Below are 22,452 nucleotides of genomic sequence, written 5' to 3'. Positions count from 1 at the left end.
GAGCTGCTGAAGGTTGAATTGTTGGTACCTGCCCAATCTGAGTCGCGTGTCCCTGTAAAGAATTTAAGTGTCCTGAAATCGACACCGCGTGTCCTTGCAGAGCACTACTAATTGCCGAAGGTACTGGAGCCACGGAAGTCGTGGTCGACATCTGTGCACTTGTTCCAGGCACTTGATGAAGGATAGCAGCGTTTGATTGTTGCAGTGTTGTTGGACTGTGATGCAACGTTGTAGGTACTTGAGCTAGTCCAGCAGGTACTTGAGGTACCTGCGGTATTTGCATGAGCTCGTGGCTTGCGTATTGGCAGGGGGTTAATGGTAAGCCTGCTACCGAGTGAGTAATGCTGCCGGCGTGTTTTCGCAACCGTGCCCTGCGATTGCTGAACCACACCTGAAATGAACAGGCACAAACATTCGTTGAGATATCGAGCATCATTTCTCGTAAGATTGTTAATGTTCTGCAATAGATCCTCAATAAGCTGCGTGTCTTCAAATTTGTATATTTTTCTTATAAAATAATCGAATTCGAAGGAAAAGAGATCAAAAGCTGGAGTGGTGAAGTAATCAACAAATATAGCAACGAATTCAATTTTCCACTACTTCGAGCAGTTGAATAATTTAAAGTGCAGAATATTTTGTTGGGATGAGAGGTCTGGTAAAAGGCGGGAAACACACTTGAATTCTCGCTTCCGTAAGACCAGTCCTTTGCGCCAATTCTTCCCTAGCATAGACGTCTGGATATTGAGCACGCTGGAACGCAGTCTCCAGCTGCTCTAGCTGTTCTCCAGTGAACGTTGTTCTGCTTCTGCGTTGCTTTCGCTTCAGGGGAATGCCAGGTTCGCTCTCCGTGTCGGACTCGTCGCCACATCGACCTACAGATCATCAAATTATACTGTTGTTATGTTTACTTTACGTTGCACGGATTCATTTCGAGTCATGATGTTTACAGTTGCTTAATTTCATTTTACGATGTAAATAAATACAGTGTCCAACCGTAATTTGCTTAATGTCCGTTACTTAATTTTCGGTTTATTTATGTTCCTAAATGCCTAAAGATTCTTACTCCGATTGTCATTTTCCTAGAAGAATTGTTTAAATAGGATAATACTTAATATTTGTCGTTTTCATTGTAATATATGAGAAATAAATAAGTTACATAATTTTTGTAAATTCCTTTCGAAAACCTCACCGACGAATCGAGCCTTCAAAATCCTCATTTAACGTCAATAGGGAAAAAATTCCTCTTCTCCGAAGCTCATTCCGTAAGAATCCTCCTTTCGAATACAAACATATACAAATCAAAAACATTCAACCAATGTCTTTTCTTCCCACATTCAATAGGTCCATTCAATACTCGAAACTATCCACGAATTTTATATCCTCTTATCCTACTCATTGTACCACACTTAAACTACGTTCAAACAGTCTCCTCATGTTTGCTCGTCCAAGGGAAGCTCGTACGTTTCGTTCTTTCAATAACAGAAAAAGACAACAATATACAACGTTAACATAATCCAATAAGGTTGACCAGTACGATCATTTAAAAAACAGTTTGCTCCTAAGTCGACTCGCCTTCATTGTCCCAACGGTTGTCCACTATTATCGTCCAATCGAGCGTCTAGAAGCATGGTCTATTGTGGGTTTGAGGATCGATTTCTCAACGCTTTTTCCCAGTACTTTCGTATCGACGGAGAAAATAGAATCAAAGCACGGTCGATTTGATTTTCGATCGCTGACGCGTCCCGCGTGCGCTTTTCGCTGGCAGAATGAACGAGAGGAAAATGTTATGACAGGAAACTATTCGCCCTCCTTCGATGAGGATTACCTTGTTCGATGTTTGCCTACCTGTGGATCAGTTTCATGATGTGGAATTAAGTGGCGTGAAAACTACAGTACGTCTTTTACATGGAGTTTAATGTCGCATTAACTGCGCATCAGGTCATTAGCGACATCTGTTAGGGATTGGTTATAACTTTAAATGAGATGCTGTTATGATACAATTCGATATTTTTTTAAAATTGCAACGATCAGTACAGTTTTCAATGATCGTTAAGATTATTTTTTAGAACAGTGGTTCTTAATTGGTGTTCTTCGGAACATTAGTGTTTTGCAAATTTGTTATAAGGTTCCCGCCAAATTATGAAAAGACTGCGTATTAGCTAGGAAAGGACTGCGCAGTGTGTAGTGCGCAGTTTACACGCAGCAGGTTTCAACTTGTCTAAGTTTGTTAAATAGTTTGTCGATTTCAGTGATTTGGGAGTTTCGCAAATTTTTCTTCTAATTAAAAGTGTTTCGTGACTTCAAAAATATTAAGAACTATGTACTGTTTCAGAGTGTTTTATAGTGATGTGCGTATGTATTGCAATTACTTCGAATCGTAGGGTTTGTCTTGCTAATGAAATGAGATTCTGTGATTCTAAAGTGGCCGATCCCAATTTTGTTAATTACGTTTTAATTCTATTCATTCTATTATAACTGTTCCGTTCCTTTCGAGTCAGTTTTGTGAAGTGAATGTCTACTTTGGAAGAGCTGTCTACCGTTTGCAAAAGGGCAGAGTTTTTTCACGCTTCAATCTACATTTTCGTGACTACAATATGCTTGCAACGTTTTTGGAGGTTATTATGGAGGAGTTACAGACTGGTGGCTTCTTTTGCTGCTTTTTCCACGGATGCAGTTCTGTAAGTTTATTTCTATAATTTATAAATTTATCGCAAGTTCTACTGTCGTTTCAACAATACTTAACCTGCAATAATTACTTTACGATCGAAATATTCAACATCTGTAAACAATGAAAGAGAAATTTATTAGACACGATAGAGAATCATAATCAACTGTGTACAAGCAGTTAGAAAAGTATTATAACAACTATTTTGCTTCTACGTCTCAGTGAGGACAATATTTTTCGACTGTTACAAAATTTCTTTTACCATATTCAATAACCTGAACTGTTTATTGCCAAAGGGAGTATCATCCCATTCGTTTATTTTATTCCCATAAATTTTCTAAGCAAAGCATGTACAAAATTACAAAAGAATCGACATTGTGTCACGAAGAAAGAGGTAGTCCATTTTTCGAAAATAGTGGCGAGTCATGTTTCACCCATGGACAGTAGAACCTGCTTCAAATTGTTGCTGTGCAGTGAATACCCTCTTTTCTTGCGGTCTTCACTTTGTGCCAGGAAGCGGCGAAGCCTGCGACAGGAGTGTGCAATTTGCCTGTCGAATTCCCAACGGCGGTTCTTTGAAGTACCTCTATTTTCTGACGAGCGGCGTCACATTTACCAAAATTTGATCCTTCTTCTTATAGAATACCTCGAAAAGCTTCGTTTAACATATTTCTTTTTACCATTTCTAACGTGTAAGGAAATTTTTGACAGTGTTAGTAATAATTTGCCAGCGTTTATTTTTCGTTTGCATACAATCTTCTTTCACTCTTTGCAACTTTTTATAAGTATTTCAAGTATCGAACACTTCTTTATCACTAATTTTGCTTCACAAAATACAATTTCACCTTTCACTCGGTAAATTGCTCGTCTTGTGAATACAATCTTCTGTCCTTTAGAGTTTAGAGGTTAGGTTATATTAGATAAATTTCTAAAGCGAAAAAGAAGCGGATAATTTAGGAACATTGTATCAAAACAATTACTAGAATTTTGTTAACGTTAAAAAATTGAAAAATTTATCAACATTAATGTGATTAACGTTAAAGAATCAGTGGAATAATACGGAATTACGTAGATATAAAATAAAAAGTTTCGTAGCGTAGTTAGTACATATGGGTCGATGCGAGGCACTTACAAAATTGCCAGGATCATGCCACAAGAGTCTCTTTATCATTATTATGTCCCAGAATCTCTCGTTCGATGATGGTGGTAGCTTTAATGGGTCGTCGTGAAATATTGACGAAGATTTTTCGGGCTGTCTGAGTGGTCCGCGGCGTCCCACCACGAAGTGACAGGAATTTAAACCGGGTGTCCGTCGGCTTTATTGTAAATGCAACTTGTCTCCGAGCCATTCTTCCATTCTTCCGTTTGTCATAGGAGAAATGCGGACGGGCCGGCAAAGGTGCCGCCAAAGGGATCACCGAGGATCTTCTGCCGTTCGTGTCCAACGCGGGAAATTTTACTTGTCGGTAGCTTTCAAATCGAATCGACGAACAGCGTTTTCGGAAATTCTTCGATTCGTTTGTTTGAAAGTGGAGAGATACGGAGTTACAAATTTTACACGAATCTTCGATCTGACACCGTTTACCTTCGTTTCTGACCCCTTCTGCACCGCGGAAAAATTATGGAAACGAAGTGAAAATGTTGCGTAAAAATATTTAATTATACAGGGTGTTGCGTTTAATCTTTAAATAGCTTTAATATTTAAAATTGTTCGCGTAAATTTTTATTTTGGGGAGAATACAAGGAAAATATAGAAACCTTACAAGAGTTAACTGAAAACGGTGGAATATTTTGGGAGGGATTGAAATTATGAAAGAAATATTTTTACAAAAATTGTTTGATATATAGAGGGATATTAATTACGTGGTCTAAATAATTTTTTTTTTAGGTATAATAGTGGAGGAGATATTAAAGTTAATTTTTTTAGGAGATAATATGAAAATTCACTGTTTCTTTTAGATGTTTTCCTTCCCGGGACCATTTTATTGCCGAAACAAACATTTTTTTGTGCAAACTACATTTCTGCAAAGTTTCAAATTTCTTTGAATTTTCCAATTACCGAACTTCCTTTGAAAGTTGTATGAATGAATAATAAAATCTTTCGAAACTGAGCGAATTTCCCCCGTAAAGTATCCCTTCTAAATAGCAGAGCCCCTGATATAAATGCTCTCTGCGAATCAAATGGAAACGTCCCTCTTCGTTCAACCCATTGCATCCCCGCCACTCCTGTTTCCGCTGCACGTGGACGAATGGAGAAAAAGAAGGGCAATCCTGTGTGAAGAACGAGATCGTTTAACTGCTCCCCATATGTTGAAGTTCTAATGAGAGAACGAGAAGATGTAGTAGGAAGGCGGGTACTCGATGAAACGCTTTATAGATTACCTCCTCGTCCACGCCATTGTTTCGAAACGTGCTGTTGGTTAGCGCAATAATGAGTCGAAGCTGAGATACCTACGTTTTAAGGACTTCTCTGCAGATTCCTAACGAAACCGTTTTAAAAATGGGATGATACAAATAGACGAAGGTGGATTGAAAAGTTTGCGATCTAAATAGGAAAGATTCTTGCTAAGTGTGACCATTTGTGTACCGATGTACGAAGTTTCGTGGCTTCGTCACTTTTTCCCTCTTTTTTAAAGCTAGAGAAGAAGAGGCGCAGTGACGAAGAAAAAATTGAGAAAAATGAGAAATGATTCGATACCTGATGATGAAGGACCTCGCTGCAAGGACGTTGAATGATTTTTGCATGGATAGATCTTTTACAGTGAGGCCCTTTATCACCAGCTACAGGATTCCTGTCCATTTTTCCACTTTTGTCCATTTCTACTGCATCACTGCACACATCTCTACTTTGCTAATTGTTAAAGGGAGAAAAAGAATGATAGAGCCACGAAATTTCATACATCAGAACACAAATGATCAAATATGAAAGATTTAAGGCTTTCATGGCTACTTAGGAGAAAGAGTATTCCTCATAAGGACAATACTTAGGGAAAAAGAGTATTCCTCATAAGGACAATACTTAGGGAAAAAGAGTATTCCTAATAAGGACAATACTTAGGGAAAAAGAGTATTCCTAATAAGGACAATACTTAGGAGAAAGAGTATTCCTCATAAGGACAATACTTAGGGAAAAAGAGTTTTCCTCCATAAGGACAATACTTAGGAGAAAGAGTATTCCTCATAAGGACAATACTTAGGGAAAAAGAGTATTCCTCATAAGGACAATACTTAGGGGAAAAGAGTATTCTTCATAAGGACAATACTTAGGGAAAAAGAGTATTCCTCATAAGGACAATACTTAGGGAAAAAGAGTATTCCTCCTTAAGGACAATACTTAGGGGAAAAGAGCATTCCTCCATAAGGACAATACTTAGGGGAAAAGAGTATTCCTCCATAAGGACAGTACTTAGGGAAAAAGAGTATTTCTCATAAGGACAATACTTAGGGAAAAAAAGTATTTTTCCATAAGGACAGTACTTAGGAGAAAGAGTATTCCTCCATAAGGACAATACTTAGGGAAAAGAGTATTCCTCCATAAGGACAATACTTACGTATGACTTATGGAAAGAGTATTCTTCCATAAATGCAAAGAAAGGTATACTCTCCCCGTAAGGACACGGATTACATCTGTTTGAGATGGTCCACCCTGTACATACGTTCTTCGTGAATGAGTGACTGCTTTTACAGAGAATATACCTATATATAAGGTACGCTCTCCGTAGCGAAAGGGTTAATCCAGCCACTATTTCGTAAGGGTTGAAACGTGCAACCGTAGCTACGAAAGATACGTTATCCATGGTATCGCAGCTCTCGGTATTCCACATCTAGACAATTATTATCACTACCGTTTGCCGATGTCCACGGGACATACTCAGAAGCCGATATACGACGTTCGTTGATGCATGACAAATGCCTGACTAGTGAATTACCCGTTTCACACGGTACGATCTCTGGCTGTCGGCCGGGTTTACTCGTTGATAGGCACAATCAATATCGGCCCTCACGGAGATGAAAAGAGAGGTGATCGGCTGAATAGAACGCGTGAAAAGATGCGTGTAATCAATTAGAGAGGGCCCGCGGAGTCGAGAGCAAATATCTCTTTCGAAGCAACGTCATCCTGAAATGTGCTGGTCAGCATCCCCGCTGAGCAAAGTCCTGTACGTTTACATATGAACGAGACTCTTGCGTCGTGGAACGATGCTGACACGACCGGACTGGGAACGGTTGTAAATGGCTAGATACTCGTCACGTGAACCTACGTGAAACATCCTGGACTTAAGATAGTAAAATGGTTCATTTCGATGTTCCGGGCTTGTGACGACAGAGTTGAGTAATGCCTCGTTGCTTTCATTTGTCCAGTAGTTGGATGAAGATATTTTTGGAGATTTGATTACCCGATGGAAATTGTATACAGGGTGAGACACGTCGAATTTTACGTCGAATTTTACGTACAAAGTAGAAAGTTGCAAGCAGAAACTAAGTACTACCGAACGACGCAGGAGCAAGATTAGTAGGTATAGTCGGTGGAACCGATACAGTGAGGTCGTAGAATTCGTCAGGCGTCAAAATACACGTAATTTTCGAGTCTCGCTCGAATTGGTTCCTCCATTGCAGTATATTTAAAAAAATTTGTCTGCATCGTAATCGTTATCAGCTGCAGGTTAATTTTCACCAATACGGGAATTACTAATGAGCAGAAAGCGACGGAAGTTTAATATCGAAATTTTAGATATCAATTCGCAAATAACGCACGACTCTCGCACGATTTTCAAAATTATTGAAGATAATCTATTTTTGTTTAAGTTGCCCCAAACATTTTTTCTCTTTCTTACATTCCGGTCACTTTTATCGCTGGATGTAAGCTAACAAGGTTCCGCCGAACATGGAGTTACATAATATTATACAACTCTAGTATTTTATAATTTTAAAGTAATCAAAAAATATGGAAACAGAGTTAAGATGTTGCTTAACGTTCCCCATAAAAATTTTATTCCTTTCACCAAATATTTATAGGCGAAGAAAATGTTAGATTCACCTAATTCTTTTAGGCTTCCATGCTTTAATTTACCTCACTAATCGCTTCCACCAACTGTACTTCGTTCACACCTCTCCCGTTGCTCGGTACTACATGATCCTATTCGTTGATATTATCGTCTCGGCCAACAATGCCAATTCTACGATTGTGTTAGAGAAGGTGGGCCTATGTAACCTAATCAAACTCGCGCTTCTTTCGCCGGACATCTTTCCAGCTCTGCACTGAGTATGCAGATAGCGTACTTGTTATACCGACGATTGATAAAATCGCAATGGAGAAATTGAGCGCCACCCCTCGAAAAGAACTAGGGGAAACGTATGGTGTGTAAGCAAACAACGTTGGTTTCTGTTCTGCATCCGTTGTGTCGCAGGAAGAATCGTCGCTTTCCTGCGCCTCCCTTTTGCTTTCCGCGTGTCGAATCGCGGCCTGAATGGTGGAAAAGATGCCGCACCTTCGTAGGTTATAAATCTAGCCAGGCCCTCCCTGTCCCACCTTTCTTTCTTGCAGTGGTCCTAGGGGGTCTTAGAGCGTGTGTGAGGTCCCCTAAATGGTAACAAATGTCTTCAAAATGCCAACAATGAGCCGCGAAGCGGTTGACATCCCAGAACGCGTTTTATTTTCCTGTCAACGCTCCCTCAGAGCGGAACAGAAGGGGGAAACTAACGCTGTCATGGCGAAATCGTACATATATTTTAGTTAATTTCGCACGTTCAGTTACCAGCCGATTCTTCTTCACACGAATTCTGCGTTAATTGCGAGGAATCGTAGAATTCTGATATCTGGACCTTGTCATTTTTCCTTACTCGATAAAGAAGAAACCTTTTCTTGTTTTAACGAAATTTTGATTACAACGCAGTATAGTATGTTACATTTTGTTCTTTTTCGCACGTAGAGAAGGAACGACGGAAGAATTTCACGTTTCCTACGTTACATTTTTTAATACGAATTGAAATCAAATTAAAAGTCCAACGAAAAAAGCGTAGTACAGAGTTTCGAAAATGGCGCGAGAAGAACGAACGACATAGGAGGCTACAATTTATCTTGCTGTCAGCATTCTTGCAAGGAAAGAAAGAGGAGAACGATGGGACAGGACTGTCAACACGGACAATTTCTGCTGGTGTATCGACCTGAGAGACCACTATAATGCACTTCTTCAAGTACAAGTCAGAGCACGTATGTACTCTTCGAAATTGTAAAGAAGTCACCGCCCAAGGATCATTAGCCGCGAGCATGGTGGTCTTTCTATGGTGGAAATCGCATGGAGGAATGTTAAGCTCACTGTCAGATCTACGGATTACGCTGGACCGTTTCCGTCTTTTGCCAGGTAAAAAAAAAAAAAGAGGAATCATTATTGTGAACATTCACGCGAAACCTTTTTACGCATTCTGGTGTTTCTCGAAACGGGGAAATTAGAATACTGTTAAGTTCGTTATAAATTCTTTATTTTTAATTACCAAACGTATGTTGGAATATTTCGAATGTTTCTAATTGTACTATTATAAATTGGCTTAATGAAGTAATAAGTAGTACGTATTCGTATTAACTCTATAGAATATTTGGAAAAAAATTACGAGATTCTAGAGAACGTTTGAACGCAAGTGCTATAAAATATTTTTTTTTTTTATTAACGATAACAGTGATATTATGATAAAAGAAATAATTTTTCGAAAAGTTTCGTATAATTTCTAACAAATTATTGGTCCCTCGTGAGAAATATTATATGGTTACAAATCATCAATTTTTAGAAAGTATACCTTTTAATCAAAGACAGCAGTGCACGCGGTTTATGTACGGCAATAATTTATCACTATCATTTTCTTTCACGCATTGAGCAATGCTTGCATAGCGTTCGTTATGAAAACTAAAGGACTACTAAAAATTTGGTTATTAATAGGTTTCTCCAGCTTCTAGATCTTGAAAGAAAGGTCAGAACCTCGGGAAAAAGAAATAAGAATCAACGAAATGCAATATTAAGAGAATTCGAAAAATTACATACTTATGCACGTCATGCGGTTATAAATAATAGTAATATCCTATTTAGCAGTATTTGAAATAAACTGTTATTTAAATTAAAAATTATATTAACTCTTATCTGGTCAAGGTGAGTTCAATGGACTCACCACTTAGTTTTTTAAAAATATTTTCAACAGTATTTGAGAGATTGAAAATTCCTTCTATCAGTTCTTCTGTAGTATCAACTAAATTATAGTCCTTTCAGTAAAAATTGTTACAGATTTTTCGAAAGCGAAGAAAACTCGGTTAAAAAATTTTATTACACAAGTAAACAGTAGAAGTTCATTAAACTCCAATTTTTAATTATTAACTAATTTTTTCGAGATCTCAAGTACATCCTATATATTATATTATATGTCTATATAATTCATCTAATCCTGAATACAACTCAGTAAATAAGTTTTCAAAAAGTTCTGAGTATTTTTCAAAATTGATCCTAAAGAAGCTATCTAAATTAAATAATCCAAATAAGTAACCTTCTAAATTACATTAAAACCAATTAAAAATGAAATGAAATTTATTAATACATAAAATTTGCAATTTTCCTTCGCAAATGGCTTTCTTTCACATGCTTGAACATTTTTCTCCTATCCTCTACCCACTTTTCTTACTATTCCATGCAAAATATTCCCCACTTAACCGTTATTGAATAATTGTTATTGAATAATTTTTCAGCGATACTACAAGGACTTCATCAAACGTATAATTCTCACAACGTCACACTTTCCAGTTTGACATAATCTCGACCACTTTTCATCTGACTACCTCAATCCTGGCCGGTTGCATTAATGTTTTTACGAAGTACCGTTCACAGATTATAATCAAACCTGAACCATTACATGGTTCGGTCAGTGCATTCTCAATCTCAAAAGGATTATATGCTCACGTGACAAGGACTGTAGCAGCTTGCAGCGTAACATATTAGATGCACGGCTTGATATCACAGCCAGACAGACTGCTCCTTTTCTTTGACATTGCTTCTTTCTTCCTTCTGACACATTCGCCTCGCGCCTCTTCTTTGCTCTCATTTTCTTAACCCTGATTCTGTACTGCAATCGTCTCTTGAGCCTCTTTTTTTTTTCTTTCCTTCTCCTTTTTTTTCATTGATCATTTCGATAAAGTTCGCCGCAGTCAGCGTGCAAGGAATCGTTGACATTTATTTGATATTGTTTCTGATAATATTACGTCACAGAGATTCATTTGGATGTTATTTACGTTCATACTGTATTATCGATCGATTTGCTTTTTATTTTTATTTAGATTCGTTGTAAAAGAAATGCGACGGTGTTTCGTGTCGTTTATCTTGTTCGTTCTTAATATAGAGTTGAGATGTAGTTTGATATTTCAGAGGTTTGACGGTGATAATTTTAGTGTGACTTGAAATAAGTTTTATAATATAAACATTTAGAAATATCTGTGAAAAGGTAAGGCACTTTAGAAATATCTCTGTCAATTCCATTAGATTGACTATAATTATCGAAAATTTGTCGAAAAAAGAAGAAATTGTCGCAGAAGATTTGAAGCTGCTTAACAGTAAAACCTAGATTCTAATACCGTACCAAAGATTTCAAACATTTCATGTCATATTCGTCAAAATTCGATCCTTTTTTATCGAACACTTTCCCAAGCTTAACTTCAAAATTTGCAATTACAATTTCCATTACCACGCTATTATTGCAAATAAAAATTGAAACATCTCTTTTCAATTTCCCAAACGCATTATTTGACCGAAAAGAATTTTATTCCGGTCCACCCTAATTTCCCTCCATTTTCATCCACAAATACCCCTCTTTCAAATTTCCAAAACACAGTATTCGACCAAAAAGAATTTTATTTCGATCCACCTTAACCTGCCTCGATTTTCGTCCACAAGAATGACCCAAACCTTCCTCGAAACCACTAAATCCGAATAGCAATCGTTGCGGAATAAACGAGCAAACAAGCGAAGAGCTAAAAAGCGTAGATCGGTTAAATCAATGTCGAGGATTCTCTTGCAACGTGTCGAGCATCGATACAATCAATAAACCTGATTGTGAATCACTTAGCGGCGTTGCTCATCGGGTCGGTTGGCTTCGATTATGTAGGAGGTCGGAGGTGGTGTAAAGGATCAGAATGGATATACATATAACGCATGCGGAGAGGAATGAGAGAAAGGGAGGGGTGGGCAGGACCCATTAGGCTAATCCCTTGTCGGCGGCCTCGCCTGCCGACACCTATACTCGACCGACACCTTCGTAGCTAGGCTATACGAGTATATCCGCTCAGAGGTGCTCCCTATCACAACTGTCTTCTTGCATTTCTTCACTGTCTCCGTGGAATTCGTCCACTGTCTTTTCCTATTGCAGCGTAACGTGCGTTACACTCGGCGAACAAAGTCTCTGTGCACCTCGTTAGAATATATTTAGCGTTGTACCATTTCTCCAGGAAGAAGATGGTGGATAAATAATATTTAGATACGTTAGGATTTACTATTGGTACGAAGAGAAATGAGTTACATTCGTCTGTTAGGAATTAAAGTAAGGGAGAAGAATAATGCAACTGAAATGAGATGGAGATCATTTCTGGACAGTATCTAACGAGGGAATTTCTCTTTTGATTTTGATGAAATTTTGGTATTTGGTAGATCTCAGAATAATATTCGACACGTGTTTTTTTTTTATTGGCTAGAGCCTGCATTGAAGGGGTGAAAATCGCTTTTAAACATTTCGAAATGATAAAGCAGTGATTTTTATGAAATTTTGGCATGTTGTAGATCTCAAAAAAGTATTCGATACGTGTTTTTTTTTTATCGATTAGTGTCTATATGGAAGGGGTGAAAATCGCTCTTGAAGTTCTTCAAACTTGCAAAATGTCTGAATATCTGCTTATATTTATATTTGTTTCTTTAATTAATTGGTAATCTATAGAAAATGGTCTTTATTCTATTCTACTTTAAAGAAAAGAAGGTAGCCCTTTTAATGTCATTTAATAACATTTATTCTGAGCAAGATGTTTGGACCTACAAGTTACCAAAAGTGCAAATTTCTAATTAATAATCATCATCTTGAATTTCCCTTTGTGTTTTGATTTTGTACACAACTTAAAGGTCCTGCTTGTACCAGTGTTACTTTATGACACAGTCATAAATGTAAAAAACTAATTCACGCGGTTATATCTAATGTTCGTCAATCTTGAATGGAAACGAACAATAAAATTCCAAGGAAGGACTGTTACATCGTAAATCGGTATATTACAAATCAATAGATGCTAATTCTCCTTTGCCATGCGTGTTTAAAAGGCAGATAATGTAATTTGAATGTAACGATCGTTCGAGTCTGAGGACGATTAAAAGTGATAATTACACGTATAGGATAGCAAATCAGAAAAAAGTATGATGGATTAAGTTTTAATTAAAAGGTATTAAACATTAACGACGGTCATTTGCGGGGTCGATGAATGCTTGAGCACGGTCTATGCCGATGGATATCTGTAATTGAGGGGTTCAGTTTTAAAGCGGTCCGCAACTCTTCTTTAGAAATGCTTCACGCCACAGCCTTCGACGGTTTTACACCTGTCCCTGTTCGTATTTTATTAATATTCGATATCTCGTACATTGCATTTAATTAACATACTTTCTTATTAATCGTAACACCTTTGTCGATATTCATGTCAGATAGATAATCACCGATCAGTTCCCGGTTAAATACCATCGACTAATCGACTATGTCCAATTAAGTATATTCTTCATTACCTTCCTACTTTGACAATCGTTTATCGACATTTATATTAATCTCTACATACGTTACGCTGAAATTTGATACCTATAGGATGAAGCTGAAATGTTTGTCGCGTGTTTGAATTAACTTTCTTTACTTGTAAGTGATTATTTTCGGTAATAATTTTTTCATCAGTTTGATGAAGGCTAATTTGTACGAGAAAATTAGCGGAAGATGTAGAATTTCGATGTCATTTTTACAAAATAACGAAGTATTAGGTTATTTCGTGAGTAATGGCGTTTTAGAAGCGCAGTTTCGATAAAAAAAATAATAGGATTTACACTTATTATTAATGGATAACGTGTCGATTGATGTTTGTAAGGACCATTTGCCATTTTGTAGGAAACTTTTTAATCCTCTTTCCAAAAAATTCTTATCTTTAGGATTGAATAACCGATTTAATATTAACTTTAAGGGAGGAGACTTGTGTTTTAGGCGAATTTAACGAGTGCTAGATTGCACGTCGATTAACTACTTCGACTTCCAGTGAAATAGCAATAATCAACAATATTGAGCCTTAATTTACAAAAAATTTAGCCCATTCAGTACCCAGAAGACTAAAAGAAGTTCTTAAAAGGAAAGAACTAGCAACAAAAGCAATACCCTACTTTTAATTATTTCTAAATGTTATTATTCTTACCTTAATACTTTTCTCCTCCTGTGCTCAAAAAGCACTTGTTTGTCATTATTTTGTGTACCACTCTATTTATACTACTGCTTCTCGTTATATGATAAACTAGAATAGATAACACACGGATATGTCGAAAAATCTATTCTTTAAATTAATTTATTTAGTAGCTACAAACTTTTGTATCATAACAATCACGTTTCCTAGCAAATAAATTACTTCACAATGAAGACACTGTAAACTTTGAATTCAAAGACTAATCATTTTTATAAATTTAGAATAACGAAATTAATTAATCGTCGCGAGAAGTATTATTAGTTTGATGAAATATATTATTTTTAGAAGAAACACACTGTATCTGAAGTTTCATTTGAAAAAGGTCGTTTCATATGCACCAACCTAATACCACTATACAACCACACTTTCCCTAGTAAACGTGCATTTACAATTTCTACAGGGAAATGCCTGTTATCGACTCTGTCAACAGACTCGCGAAACAACCCAAAGCCAGGTAGGATGAAAAGAGAAATTTTCGAAAATTATTCATCTATAACACGGATACGCGATGTGTGACGGTGGTTCACAAGTGAGCACCACTGCCGACGTGTGGCAAGCGGCTCGTTTGATCTCCGCGGGACCCTTACAGGCCTCACGGATCCTTTGCCTCCCTTCTCTTTCCTCACATTTACCAAGATCCATGATCGAAGGGTCTAGCCGTCCTGCTTCCACCTTTACCCTGCCGCCTCTTTTCCTCTCGTTTTCTCTCTAAAAATAAACGCCGCGTATATGTATACGCTCGTCCCTTCCTCTTCATATTTTGCTCCTCTCCTCGTCCGTTTCTCGCCTTCTTCCCGTTTCCTCCCTCGCTCACACAGCTATTTTTATTTATGAGATCCCATCCCTCTGCTCGTCGAATCCTTTCTGCCCCCTCACGCGCTGCAACGTGCTCCACGGTCCGACTTTTAAGACATTGGAACACCTGTATCGCTAATTCCTCCTTGTCTACCTGTGTCACTCACGAAAACAAATTCCCATCTCGTGTCAACAGTGACTCGTTGTCGTCCACGATCGTATCGGACTTTTCAACACTCACGTAGAAATTTCATTTTGGGTTCGATTAACTCTTCGCCCGCACTCTTATCGACACTCAATTGTCATTCTTCCCGGTTCGCTCGGTTTTCGCGTGAAAGTTTCCAAAGCAGAGGTAAACGAGAGTTTAAGCTATTTGCGTCGTTAGCGTACAGGTATATATGCGTAATTTTCGTGGTCACTATCGCGGAACCGTATATTTAGGCGTATTCATATTGTGAGTAATTTCAGACTACTAAAATTTTGGGGCAAGGGCCTATTTTTCATTCTTTTCAAACGATGCAAATGGGTTAATGACACAAGGAACCACGAAGGTGACTTGAAAAAGAAAGAATATTTTCACGAAGATATTTCATTAGGATGTAAAAATTTTATTTTTAAGAATTTTGGTCAGTGGTCCTTTCGTAGTAAAAACTAATTTACTGCTTAACCCTCGTTTACCGTGAAAGGGTTAAACTTAACGCTGCACCCAAGAATCTTAAGAAATTTTCTTTATTCAGGGAGAACAATTGTATCGATCGTTTGTGCAAATTAATCAACAGACTTCACTCTTGTAAAAACTTTTTGTTAGTTTATGACTTGATTAATCTCAGAATCGAAATATTTCCTAAACCGACACGACACTGTATCGACGAGAGAAATTATACCTATCTTCACTAGAACAACGAAACCGACAGCGTTTATAAAACTACGTCTTTCGATTGCGAGATCCTTCTTCACACTGGAAGAACTGCCTCGGAGACAGTGACTCACTAGCAGAGGTGAATTTTCGATAGTGTTACGGATTGAAATGAGCTCGCGACCGTCGCGAAAGTCGTTTCGTGTTTACGTTCTGTCGCGGCGTTTATACACGAATGAAGAGCCGAAGTCTCTTCGTTCGACGAGAAAAACAAACCTAAACACACCTATCAGTGACTGACTCTGTTTACCGTTGAACATACATCGCAAACCACGCCCAAATTTAATTGGTAGTATTTTTCCATCGCCATCCCACCATTTTCCAAACAGATAGCGATAAGTATTATCATTCGTAACTTTCTGTCTTTGTTTTCTGCATATCTACTTCTATTTGCATCGACATATTAAGTTGCGTTAGAATTTGGTCTCACGTTTTCTCCAGAAACTCTTCATTTTCCTTTCTACGATGTATCCAGTATCGTTTTAAGAAATTTATTAATAAAATAAGGAATGATTGATATTACACACAATTTTCAAGAAACTTGAAAAGCTCTTCAATTAGACTTTACGAACTTGTAACCGGGAAACTTAAGAAATTCCCCCCGAGAAAAATGAGTCTCAGTACTCCGCTTAATTTTTTCTCCATTATCGAGCAACCTGCTCCACATTTCAACGCGTATTCGTCTCTCGGCTGAGAAGAACAACAGCAAAACGAGATGCAGAACTGCAAGAAGGAAGTCACGAAAGGGAGGACTTTCATGGATCGTGAACGAAACGAGCAAAAACGACGAAAAGGAGAGAAAAAGGGAAGAGGAGAGGAACGAAAGAAGAGGGATAATGCGTGCCCCGTAAGATATTGACACTCCTGTAATCCGTTTGTCGGATGTGTGGGCAACCTGGCTAATCCTGCTTACGCCCACCGAAGATTAAATCCTGAAGGCTTCCCCGTTCATTCGGACTAACTTGGCCTAACCGACGACGTAGGGCCCTACACACGCTCGCGTATGTCAAACTTCGTTCGTAGACATAGGAGGTTAAAAGCTCTTGATGCCTCCCGAACCTTCCTTCTGCTTCTTTTCGTCTTTCGCTCCCGATATCTTCTCGCATCGCAACCACGTCTCTGCCCTTTCTCCTCCTTCCTCTTCCTTGCTTTCTTTAAACGTTTTTCACTCAGGGAACGAATAATTAACGTCTCGATGACGTGTGACATTGTGAGAGGAGACTCGTGAACGGTGACGTTTGAATTTTTAGTTGTGCGATAGTGCGGTACGATGTTTCGATGGAGGAGCTTGGATTTTCGAGATTGTTGTTAGGAAGAGGAGGTCTTAATTTAAATCTAGTTGGACGTATGTTCGAAATTAGGTATCAGGAAGTGAAGCATAGACGACATTATGGAAAAAGATGGTATCGATTGAAGAAGAAATTTTAAGGATTTCGCTATCTAAATTTGTTCATAATTTTTAAGTAGGCTTGTTTGAAATAAATCTTCCATGTAGTTTAATTTAGAGGAAAATAAAAATTCGTCTAATTCGTAAGAGTGTTGAGGTTAATCACCGAAAAACTGTAATCTCGGTTTTAATATAGAATCTAACGATAACTTAGATTAACATTTGACACTTTTGCAATTCGTACTTACCACCGCCTAATATTCCGTCGATGGTGTAGTCCTTTTTTCCATCGTCACCAGGTCGACCTCCGCGAAGTAACCTGCTGATAGAGCTGACACTTGGAGGATCCGAGAAACCTTCCTGTTCAAATGAAATATCAATGTTATTTTTTATTTAAAATTAAACGACGTCTCAGTTAAGTTAAATTCATTTTGAAAAAAATTAATTATTGAAACTTCCAGACTGAAAATTATTTATTTTAGTGTATATGCAAATTGAAGTTACTACTTAGGAGCTTACAATGGACAGTGTGCAATTTAACATAATTTCCAGTCGATTCCCATGTGATTCAATTTTCTCAATTTAATACCAACACATCCGACATTCGTTAAATTTTCACGTTATCGACGTGCTAAATAACAGAAACGTCTGTTTAAAGTAACTTTTTTACATTAATAAGAAAACCCTCAATTCTATTCGAACATACTTATGTTCGAATCCAAACATAACTTCTAATGTTCAATTTTACGTCTTTTCTCATTTTCATTACTAATTCACGAGGACAATGCTAGTTCGCTGCCGGCACACCACGGCTTGCACTTTGCCTGGCATTTTGCAATTTGCAAATGCAGTATACTGCACTACAATTTCGTGCAATCATTTTCAAAGTAAAATATACATTTTGCGCCGTTGAGATTCAGCGTTATTACACATCCCCCAGTGCACCGTTATACGCAACTATTTACTACGCTTGAATTCTTCGACGGTAGGTACGGTTGGGTAGATCGTGAAATCTTTTTACACCGAAGAACCTCACGTGAAAAAGTTGCCAGAATAAACAGTTAACCGATGAATTGAACGAAGCTACCAATTAGCAGCCATCGTCGATAGCTACCAGGAAACAGAATTCAGCAATTCTGTGTTCCATCAATCTCGCGAGTCGTAAATCCTGATCGAGATACACTCAGCGACAGCATGAAAATCTGAGAAAATTTCCTAGTACCTTCTCAGCTAATCGATCGAAGTTACATTCCATTGCCGAAGCATTCGATCAGAAGACAATCCAGCAACGCGGATAGGCGAGGGAAAGCAAGTTACGATGGGAACCGAGAAATCGGTAGTGGCAAGTCTCGACGAAGGGAAGAAGAGACCGAAGGAAGACAGCGGGGAGGACACCGGTGTCCTCGTGTTTCACGAAGATCGAGAAAGAGGAAGGCTTTGGCGAGGAGTAAGTAATAAGTACTGGAAGGCAGTAGAGAAGGGGGAGGGTGGGAGGGAGAGAAAGACGAAGAAGGGATGAAAGATGAAAAAAGCGAAAAAGGGGGTCGTCGGTATCGATGGCTATCTTTCGGAGCGGCGGTCTCAGAAACAATAACGATCCTTGTGCCGGTCGGTGCCGGTCGAGGTTTTAGGTCCGAGGCGATGACAGCACGAGAGAGACAGACTTCTCTCTGTTGGTGAACGGATGGGGAAGTTGGATGGAGAAGGATGGATGCCGCCTCGGGTCTTCGAGCACCAGGAACGCCTCCTTCCAACATTAAATGCCGTATTAATGCCGGCCACGACCGCCTGCTTCCACGACTGTGCAACGGCGTACGCGTTCTCGAAACTGTTTTTCCTCTTTCAACCGCGTCCTCCACCTCTCAACTCGCTGCCTCGCGTGGCTGCCCCGTTTCTCGCCCTTCTTCTCTTCTCCTATTCTTTGTCTCTCACAGCCTGCGGAACGCGCTCTCTCTCTCTCTTCTCTTACACCTACGGCGGGATTTATCTCTCTATCGAGAATCGCCGTAGGTACGCCACCACGTGGTCCGCTATGGCGGATAGGTTTTATTGGATCGAAGAGGGAATTTTCGAGGGGATCACGAGGTTTGAGAACCTCTTCGTCGATCCTTATCTTCGTCTTGGCAGAGATTACGCCAGCTGATTTTTTTTCTTGCTCTCGCGGAGCAACTGCTACCGCTAACCGAATATCTCGATCAGAGGATCCAGAGGTTAGGCGATTCCGGCCTCTGCTGGGCCAGAGGTCTTCGTTTGGTAAATACACTGTGCAACGTGAACGAGGATGTTCGACAGATCAGTTCCATTGTTATTTAACATATAAAGTGATTAAGTAACGTGGAGATTCTATTTTTAGAATTTTTTATCGTGAGTTAGTTGAATCTAGTGGGTCCACGTTCTGTGGTTCGAGTTCTTGGGTATGTTGAATGGAAGCTGTGTAGTTTGCACAGACTTTATGTAGTTTAAGTACGAAAAATATCGGTGATTCAATTCTATCGATGATTGAAATTATCCTTTGCTTGACGATTGCCTTCAAAAGTTATGTTATACAGAAGTAAAGTTAGAGTTAAAATTAAAATTCATTGCAAATATAATTATCGAGTGGGACACGGTAATTAAAATTAACGAATTAATTCCTTGAAAGACTATATCGTCAGAAAACTTTGAATGGTGTCTAAAATTAAGTAGAACCAGTGTTATAAATCTCTACAAAAAGACTTATGCAACGTTTAAATTCCTTCATTACCGTATCACCATGTGCTTCTATTATCATTTAAATATGCACCATTAGTCAAAACTTTGGGACCATTTGTCCACTGAAACCAACATCGAACTTAACTGCTATTTCTCTTACCGAATACAGGTTAATGTTACAAAGATACGAATAAAAATTTCACGATGAATTTTAAAATATTGCAAACTTCGTTTAAGCTACTTCCAAAGATCCCACGTTTTTCACAACGTAGGTACAGCGATTACAAACCCTATTCGCACATGCCTCAAAATTCGAGCCTACGTTCTCCAAAAACAAACCTTGCACGAACTAACAACCGTTGCAGCAATTTTTCCACATAAAATTGCTAACTTTATTAGAAGTTTCGTCCAAAACCATCACCTCGAGTTCCCGCCGTGGAAAGATGATTAAAACTCCGATCATCTCCGATATATCGTTCACGCTTTTCTATTATCATATTACGTGTTTTTTATCTTGGTTTTTATCGAGGGACCAGCAAGGAAATTATTATCCTTCGATGCGCTGCGGCGCACAGCACAGTTTCAGCCGGAACGTGGTGTTCGCAGCGGTGTTTGCGATTTTTCAAGGTATCGAGATAAAGCTCGTACACGGAAGAGGCTAATCTTGGAAAAGTCGTTTTACATACTCGAAAATCGTGGCACGAACGAGGGAGCGTTACGCCAATGAGGCGTGGGTGTAGGCGGCGGGCAGTAACGTATTAAAGGACACGCGAGTCGCCTCGGGGCGCTCACGTACACCCCTGCCCACCTCGTGCACGCTTCGTGCGCAAGATTAAAAAGCCCCACTCACTCGCGATCTTTCGAGAGATAGAGGGAGCCTGCGGAAACGTCCACCTCCGATCGAGAGGTCAAACGACGCCTTTCAACGTTTTCCACGACGGAAAACTGGACCCGCGAAATTGATACTTCCACCCGAGGCGCGAATCGGTTTATACATTTAACAGCGTTATTATCGTTCGATGAGACTTCTTCGCGGGGGATGTGCTCCAAGTAGAGAAGGTACTGATTAGCACGAAAATATGCGAATAGGTGTAGTAATCGGTGATAACGTTAGGTTGGTGCTAATGAAACGTCGGTTTTTTAAAATTTTTATTAAATTTTGTCTAAAGGAATTTGTTATAGTAGACGTGTATTTGAATAGGAAACGAATTTATAATGTAATTGTTTGGATATTATTGTCTGACGTGACGAATAATCGGGAGAAATTTTAAATTTGAAAAAAGTGCGGGAAAAACTGTATATATAAATTTAGAATTTGAAGAAGGTTAGGACGCTTCAACGTTGGTCTGTAAAATTCGAGATTGGTAACTTTTTATTGGGAGGTGAGCCAAGAGGAATCTTGGAAAAGTATGAAAAGTATCACATCGGCAAAAGTGTATCGAACGTCGTGGAAATTACGTTTAATTTCAACGGAGTCGTGTTTTTATCAAAATGAACAGCTTAAAACCACGGGAATTTTTAGGATAGCCTTGGATTTTCATCGATTTTTAAGTCTTTTCCAACAAGAATGAAACAAAATCACTTATCTCTTACCTTCACCAGTTTTTCCCTGATCTCCCATGAAAATATCCCAGGATTGTCCCTCTTCATCTCTTCTATTTTCGCTTCAATTTCCGGGGTTGCTACCCTCGGTTTACTGCCACCAATAACGCCCGGCCTGATGGAACCGGTCTCCTGATAACGATTCAAAATTTTTGAAACGCAGCCGTGAGAAACGCGAAGCTGCCGCGAGATAACGCAAGGACGAACTCCAGCTGCTGCCATTTCCACGATTTTTAGTCGAATGTGATTAGGAAGAGGTCGGCCGTTGATGAAGACGCCTCCTAGTTGATTCATGCGTCCCTGCCCTGTCAGGAATATTTCATTGGTCTTTATTCATTCCGTTCGGTGAATTTAAATGTCAGAATCATTGCTTAATCCCTCAGTGACTGCTTCCATACGTGATACGCATGAATTTACTCTCGTTTCTTCGTAGGATATCGTTGGTATTTGTTATACAGAGTGCTCTACTAACTTTGTCCACCTAAAATATTTCTGCGATTTCAAACAATAGAGAGAAAACGAGGCTATTTACAGAGGTTCGTGATTTTCAGGGTTCTCGAAAGCTTGAAATTTTAAGGCATGGGTACTCTAATAAATTTCTTCTCCGAATTTAACACTCTACTCTAATTTAACACTCTATAGATTTCTACGGTTGAAAGGTAGTCATTTTAATTAAGAAAAGGAAAGCTCTTTCATATCTTCTTAACCCTTTCGTGGCCGAATAATTTTCTTTAGAATTTCTTACTTATCTATCGATCATCACGCCTGTAATGGATACTAAATTGAGATCAATTTTTGTTCGAGTGCTCAAGTGGGAAATATGCATCCCAGTGGTCACGAAAGGGTTAAGGCCTTCACTTGCAAAAATACTGTTGTCATTATGTTACGTGTCCCTCGAAATCGTGACC

The 22,452-nt window shown here is 38.7% G+C and overlaps 1 protein-coding gene across 1 annotated transcript in view; it reads right to left on the bottom strand.

Annotated features, from left to right (window-relative positions):
• Positions 1–22,452, bottom strand: part of LOC108576220 (protein gooseberry-neuro-like) — a 27,043-nt gene that overhangs the window by 672 nt on the left and 3,919 nt on the right. The window contains exons 2-5 of the mRNA XM_017939174.1: positions 21,536–21,849; positions 17,500–17,611; positions 676–872; positions 1–391 (exon numbers count right to left, since the gene is read on the bottom strand). The exon at positions 1–391 is cut by the window's left edge and continues 18 nt beyond it. Of these exons, the coding sequence (XP_017794663.1) occupies positions 1–391; positions 676–872; positions 17,500–17,611; positions 21,536–21,849 (1,014 nt within the window). The remainder of the gene's footprint in view (positions 392–675; positions 873–17,499; positions 17,612–21,535; positions 21,850–22,452) is intronic.

Source organism: Habropoda laboriosa, unplaced genomic scaffold (assembly GCF_001263275.1).
Source record: "Habropoda laboriosa isolate 0110345459 unplaced genomic scaffold, ASM126327v1 scaffold212, whole genome shotgun sequence".
NCBI classification, from domain to species: Eukaryota; Metazoa; Arthropoda; class Insecta; order Hymenoptera; family Apidae; genus Habropoda; species Habropoda laboriosa.
Note: the sequence above shows the minus strand (reverse complement) of the source record. Positions and strands in the feature narration are given on the sequence as shown.